The sequence below is a fragment of the Lutjanus erythropterus genome, chromosome 19 (genome assembly GCF_056507025.1).
Source record: "Lutjanus erythropterus isolate fLutEry1 chromosome 19, fLutEry1.hap2, whole genome shotgun sequence".
NCBI lineage: Eukaryota > Metazoa > Chordata > Actinopteri > Lutjaniformes > Lutjanidae > Lutjanus > Lutjanus erythropterus.
In genome coordinates, this window is record NC_139335.1 from 26,161,542 (window position 1) to 26,168,958 (window position 7,417).

General features: G+C 37.4%; 1 protein-coding gene across 1 annotated transcript; it reads right to left on the minus strand.

Moving 5' to 3' along the window:
• Window positions 1–1,899: 1,899 nt before the first annotated feature.
• On the minus strand, window positions 1,900–6,226 carry nudt9 (nudix (nucleoside diphosphate linked moiety X)-type motif 9). The gene is made up of 8 exons (XM_084743793.1): window positions 6,051–6,226; window positions 4,617–4,904; window positions 4,103–4,195; window positions 3,327–3,413; window positions 3,065–3,176; window positions 2,722–2,868; window positions 2,551–2,635; window positions 1,900–2,108 (listed from the first exon to the last, which is right to left on the minus strand). The coding sequence occupies exons 1-8, from the start codon at window positions 6,146–6,148 to the stop codon at window positions 1,963–1,965; spliced, it is 1,056 nt and encodes a 351-aa protein (XP_084599919.1). The 5' UTR covers window positions 6,149–6,226; the 3' UTR covers window positions 1,900–1,962.
• Window positions 6,227–7,417: the final 1,191 nt, after the last annotated feature.

A 7,417-nucleotide genomic window follows, 5' to 3' on the forward strand; every position in this document is an offset into this window, starting at 1 on the left:
TGGTTGTCTACTGATGATACGTGTCTACATGCTTACATTGTCAATCCTAACAGATATGAGCCATTTAATGCGCAATTCCTCCTCCCTGCTTCATCGCAAAGTGTGCCCAGCAGTGAGATGACATGTACTGATGATGTGTTTCATAAATGCAAGCTGTTGAGTGTGAACCACCCTTTGCCTTCCACCGTCTGTTACCACTTGAAAACATTTTAGTCCTTTAGCTTCAGCCCTTCTGAGCTCAGCTTCAGTGCACTGCTGGGCTGTGTGGGAAGCTCCATCACGTCTTCATATTCCATTCACATGTAAAGATCAAAGTGAGTCTGCATGTTTTTTCCCCATTTTGATTGGCCCCCTTATCACACTTAAATTAATGTGGTACGAGTTATGTTCATTGCAGCTCATTGTGTTTGTTCTTCGATGATCATGCTGGGTTAATGTGATCCTTGTTAACAACGAATAAATTAGCATAATTTGTGCCAACAGAAATAATGTGGTGTGCCACTCAGCAACATCTTGCATTTTAAAGTCTCATGCTAAGCTTCTTCCCAGCAGTGAGTCAAAAAAAAAAAAAACACTGCAGCCAAGCTTTACACCTGCTACCTTCAATCATTTCATAAGTTCTCCTACATCACAATTCCAAAAGAAGTTGGGACATTGTGTAAAATATAAAGAAAAACAGAATACAATGATTTGCTAATCGTTTTCAAAGTATATTCAATTGAATATCATACAAAGACAAAATATTTAATGTTCAAATTGACTATTTTTTATTGTTTTCTAGTTAATATACACTCACTGTGAATTTGATGGGCAACAAAAGAGTGGGAAAGTTGTGAAATGCTGACAATGTTGTTTGTTGCTGCATCTACAAATGTAAGCAAAACCCATATATCAGCAACATCCAAAAATGCTGCAGACTTCTTTGGGTCTGAGCTCATCTGAGACGTGACTTAAGGTGAAAAAGCGTGCTGCGGTCTGACAAGTCCACATTTCAGATTGTTTTCAGAAATCATGGACATCATTTCCTCCAGGCTAAAGAGGAAAAGGACCGTCCAGATTGTCACCAGCACTAACTTCAAAAGCCCACATCTGTAATGGTATAGGGGTGTGTTAGTACCCATGGCATCATGGGTAACTGTCACATCTGTGAAGGCCCCATTAATGCTAGAAGGTACAAGCAGGTTTTGGAGCAACATATGCTGCCATCCAGGCAACGTCTTCTTCAGAGACAATGCCACGACACATTCTGTTCATGTTCCAGCAGCATGGTTTTGTAGTAAAGGAGTTCAGGAAGTGGACTGACCAGCCTGTCCAGTCCAGACCCGTCTCCCTTTGAAAATATGTGGTGCATTATGAAGCACAAAATATGACAACAGAGACCCTGAACCATTGAGCATCTGAAGTTGTATATCAAGCAAGAATTGAAAAGACTTTCACTTTCAAAACTTTTACAATTAGTGTACTCAGTTTCCAAACAGTTACTGAGTGTTGTTAAAAGAAAAGGTGACGTATCACAGTGGTAAACATGTCCATGTCCCAACTTTTTTGAAACATGTTGCAGGCATCAAATTCAGAATGAGTGTATATTTACAAAAAACAACAAAGTTTAACAGTTTGAACATTAAATTTCTTGTCTTTGTGTTGCATTCAACTGAATATAGATCAAAAGGTTTTTGCAAATCATTGCATTCTGTTTTTAATTACCTTTTACACAATGTCCCAACTTTTTTTGGAATTGGGGTTTGTAGTCTAAAACTGTATTGCCACAGTGTTTCTGTACATTGTATAGTGGAAACTAATGAGATGCATATTAGGCTTTCACTATTATAATTTAGACTATTATAATTAAATTTACACAATATTAGGTGTCATGCGTCGTAAAGCACTCTCAGCACACAGTGAACAGTAAGGCTCATAATGTTTCCTTCATCATCATGTCAAATTAGAGTCTTTCGTCCTTGGCTACCAGTGGGCTTTCCTCTCTTTGGCAACCAGCTCCAGGAAATGGGAATGATTCGCGTAGAGCGGGAAGGACGAGTCAACATCAACCCACTTGACTTGTCCTGCATCATCACCAGCTTGCAGCGGCAGCTCACTCACACTGTTGCCTGCAGTAACAACAAGGATAATGTCATTGTCCTACAAAACACACAATTTACTGTCCCCAGAGAGACATGCACAAATGTTTTATCTTTATCTTATATTTGTTCTTAATCACAGTCACATCCTCTGCTTTGTTTAAAATAGACCTTTAATTCACTGAGCTAGATGTGAAAATAAAAGGAGGTGAGCAAAAAGTGGGAGGTCAGACATCAGAGAGGCAGCGGGAAAAAAGACGGCATGTAGAGCCAGAATATTTTCACATCTCACTCAGTGCTTTTGCTCAGCTGGACCAATTTCAAAACTTGTTGTCCCCAGTTAGACACAAAGTAATAGGACATATCAGATTTAAAAAATAGGGTCCAGACTGAAAAATACTGAACTTATCCTTTTGAAACCATATCAAGTTTTTGAAAAGGGGGAAAAAAACTAATTCATTTTTGTTGATACCTGAGTCATCATGGAAGTTGACAGCAACTGTCTCCATCCAAGCATTGTCAGTGTTTCTAGGGTCATCCACATAGCCTTTAAAGACCTGCAGAGGACAAAAAGATATTTTAGTTTTCTTCATAGAAGCACCCACTGACTAAAATGTGACAGTTAACAAGTGAGAGGACTGACCTGAAACCCTGATGATTTGAACAGTTTGGTGATGCGTTCACTGACTTTTGCTCTCTCTGCTGGCGGGATTGCCAACGAGTTCAACGCCTCTTCCGAGAACTCCCGCTGCAGCGTGAGGGACACCTGCTCCCCAGGATCTACCATCCCCTATAAAAGCAAGTGAGCAGGTCACAGGTCTGCAGGTCTTTAAAGACTATCTTACATACCCAAATCCACTCGGACTTGTCAGTGTCTTGGCTGTGGATTTATTTTTGTCGTCCCTGACCAATCTGTGACACTCTGTGTAAAACAACAGACCTCATCAATAAAACTTGAAAAAGAAATGTATGTAAAAGCCACTGACCCCAGGAATAGCCCACTCCCCACAGTCTTTCCGCTTGATGGCTACGAACTGCAGGATAGGCTGTTTGGAAACGGAGTGATGCACCTTTGCTCCTTTGGCGTCCACTTTCCATCTGCCAGACAGTGATATACATCAGGCCATCAGGCATTTATAATAACAGGTTTTAATCAATGAATCATTCTTTATGTAAGTAAACTGAGTAATAAATCATGGTTAGCAAGTATCTGGATAATATCGATGTGTAAAGTAAAGAAAAATTTACCTGGTGACAATGGGATCTGCTGCGTGATTGGGTCCCCATCGTCCCAGCAAACCTCTACCAGTCAACCCTGTGCGCCCACGGGGATTTCTAAATGAGTGAAAAGTGAATTTGCAAATATATTAATTTAAAGAATAGGTATGTAAGATCTGAGCATTCAAAAATGAGTACTGCAGTCCAAATAATGAATGAATTGGAGCCATAAACAGTATATTAAATAGATTAAATCCAAAGTAAATATTTCTTCTTTGAGAAATATTTTTGTCAAAATGAGTCTGAAGTCAAATTTAACATAAGAAATATTCATGCAAACATAAAACTCTGTAGTAAAGAGCACATAGACAAGCACTCACGGGCCTGTTCTGAACAATCATCCTGACATTTTTGTGCATTAGTATTAAAGCTTCATTAAGTAATGTCTTTGACATTAACATTTCATGAAATAAATCCCTGTAATGTGAAAGGGTTGCCACTACTTCAGGTCCTTCTGAGAATCATATCACACACAGCAGCTCTGAGCAGCTACAGTATTTCAAGTGACAGAAGGAAAGTGTTTCCTATCACATTAGCCATCATAAACATAAGCTTATATAGTTCGCAAAGTCTTGTTAGTGCCACTTTCTTTTTAAGTCTACTTTCTACCCGTCCAGGCTAAAGATATTACTAAATGCAAATGTGAACTACCTGTTTTTGACACTGACAGTGTCACTAATTAATGTTAAATAAATGTCAGGGAAATATTTGTAAAGGCCCATTTCTCTTGGTACTCGATCACTTACAGTGGCTTTCCTTTTTCTGTTTTGTAGGTGCCCTCAAAGCTTGTCCTGTCCACACCACCATCCACAGTGTTGAACCCTGGAGAGAAAGCAGAGCTGCAGAGCAAGCAGAAGTGATAAAACTTAAGCTGACCTTTGAAAACCAACAGTATGTACAACAGTCAGAATGCTTCACAAAAGGCAAGAAAATAAATATTTTCACTATATAAGTCAACTGATATACAATTTATTCTATGTATTTGACACGTTAATACTGTAAATCAATTATTCAACAATAAAGGATCTTTCTCCAGAATCATGTTCACCACCTTTAAAATGAATTGTATTTTAAGTATTTCCATTTAAAGGGACACCTAACCCTAAAATCAAAAATACATATTTTTCGTCTTTCATTTCTGCAACTCACACCAAAATAATCTAGATAGCTAAATAGCACTACAGATAGAAGGGAAAATATGTATTTTTGATTTGGGGGGGGGGCTGTCCCTGCACTTTAAATCAGGTATGAGTTGCTCACCCAATATCAGGATCCGCCCACACTGGCTTCTTTAATACTGACGGGTCGGTGTAGCTGACTGGGTTATACTGCGGCCAGTTCTGACTCCAGTTCACTTTGTCATCAGGCACAGGGAAGCGCTTGATTTTGGAGCCTGGATACTGGGAGCATCTGGCCTTGATATGAAGCGCCGCTGGGGATGGCATTGTATGGACACTGGCCGTGTAAAGTTTACAGCAGCTGGTACTGATGGGTTTGAAGGTTTGACTGATTCTGAAAAGATGGGACGATGGGCAGGAAACAGCAGGTCTGCGCGGGAAGAAATGTGAGACATAGAAATCCAATAAGTAAGGCTCGCTCTGCTTTCCCTGCAGCAGAGTGGTCCCAGCCCCATCCCATGTGCACTCCTTGCCTTCCTGGCTCTGGAAGAACCTTTCCGCTCAAGTGATAAATCTCTAAATCCCTAACTCACATGCATATTCAAAAGAAAACCACACACTTAACTGCCTGTCACTAAACGGGCTTGGGGAGTAAAGGATTACATGTAAAATGATTACATAATCTGAATACCAAAAAGGTAACTGCATTCCATTACAGTTAATGCACATAAAAAGATGTAATCAGATTACAGATACATTAAGTAAAAATGGGGCTTATTAGTAGGATTAGAATTATAAAATAAAGAACTATTCACAGTACAAACACACTCGACAATTCATTCTTTCCTCTTTACTCCTCTCTGACAGTAAACTAAATATTTTTGAGTTGCAGACAAAACAAGACAGTTGAGGAAGTCATCTTACGTTTTTCACCATTTTCTAACATTTCATGGACCAAACATGTAATTGATCAATTGAGGAAATAATCAACCGATTAATTGATGATTAAAATAATCATTTGTTGCAGCCCTAAAAACATGATATCAGGCTTAACAGTTTCACCATATTTTATATTGAGGTAGACTAATCCAAAAGAAATAGCAAGTAATCAAGTTTTATTACTTTTAAAATGTGACATTTGGATTAAGTTAATGACTACATTTAGACATTTGGACAGGGAAGTAGTAATTGTAAATTAATTCTCCCAACCCTGGCACTAAAGTATATCATGACATGAAGAGATCTTCTGTTATACTTCAGTTCATCTGTTGACTACTTTAATAATGGTGTACTTCATATAACTCTGACTGATTATTTGCTGATTTTTGTTTGACACTACATTTCATATTAATATGACATTAAATGGACATGAAATTTGAATATAATTTTGCACGTAAACCACGTCAATATAGTGTACACTGACATGAACAACAGTGGTCTATATTTATTTTAATCACATCGCTTGGCTCTGGTAGCAGGACTGACAGAAATAGCTACTGCAGCACATAAATATGTCTACTCGTAAAACAGACATAGGTTACAGTTAAACGACCACATGTAACGTTACCGTCCCTACCTAACAGCGGGGATGCAGACGCTGCACGGGATTCCGAAAAGGGTGAGCGCTAGACGAAGCCGGCCGACCCAGTCTCGTCGTAGAAGGCAATGTACCATTCCTCAAAGCAAAGAAATCAATAGTACAAGAGCTACGCAACACGCAGCATTGGGTAACCAGGAAGTACACCGCCCGGCGCGTTTACGTCACTGCAAGGGTGTGTGGTTGCACCAGTCGCACTCGTTTCCATGGTGATAATATTCCAATATTTCTCACAAATTATTAAATAAAAGTAAAGTAAAACAAAAATTAAATGTCTAGGTTAATTTTTAAATTATATTCTATATTTTTATATCTGTAACTTTTTTAAATCTCTGGTTTTACATCATGTTTACTAGTATTTATACATATTATATTAGGCCTACTACATACAAACACATAATCCACAATACCATATAGCATATATGTACAAACATATTATATATTATACACTTAATACTATTTTACAAGTATTAATTAATATATATACTGTGCTATTATCCTTTTACATATATATATTTTTTTATTTGTGTATATGTATTTCGTATATATGCAGTTGATCCATCATATTATTGTGTAATTATCCTGTGCATTATATTTACTTAATTAACAATCATCTATCTATCTATCTATCTATCTATCTATCTATCTATCTATCTATCTATCTATCTATCTATCTATCTATCTATCTATCTATCTATCTATCTATCTATCTATCCATCCATCTATTCATACTGTGAAATCATCCTGTTAAGTTTCCTGCTTGTATCCTGTGCAACCACTTCTCTGTATCTCAGTACAATTATCCAGTCCATCTTATCTTATCTTACCTTATCTTACACATTTTAAACTGTATCCCTTGTATTCTTTTTTTTTAATTAGAATGACAACCGTGACCAGTGTAGAAGAAGTATTTTGGGAACATATCAATACCACACTATTTAAATACTCCTTTACAAGTGAACATCCTGCATTCAAAATGTTACTCAAGCAATAGTATTAGCAACAAAGTGTTCTTAATATATTAAGGGTAAAATTAGTCATTATGGGGAGGATGAGAAGGAACAGAAAAGCACCCCCATATTTCTAATGAAATGTGTGCAACTTTGGTACTCAATCATATTTGTGCAATGATTTCATCACTACATCTCCTGAAAGACATTTTTTTTACTATGGTGTTATTCATTTTACTTATGGGTGCAGCTACTGTAACATTTGTGTATTTGTGTATTATGTAACTCTAACAAAGTACATAGTAACAACTATACTGTAAACTTACAGTATAGCTGATGAATCTGCTCTCTGATTTGTCATAGTGTTTTGTGAGATCTTTTTTTGTCAGATGTTGT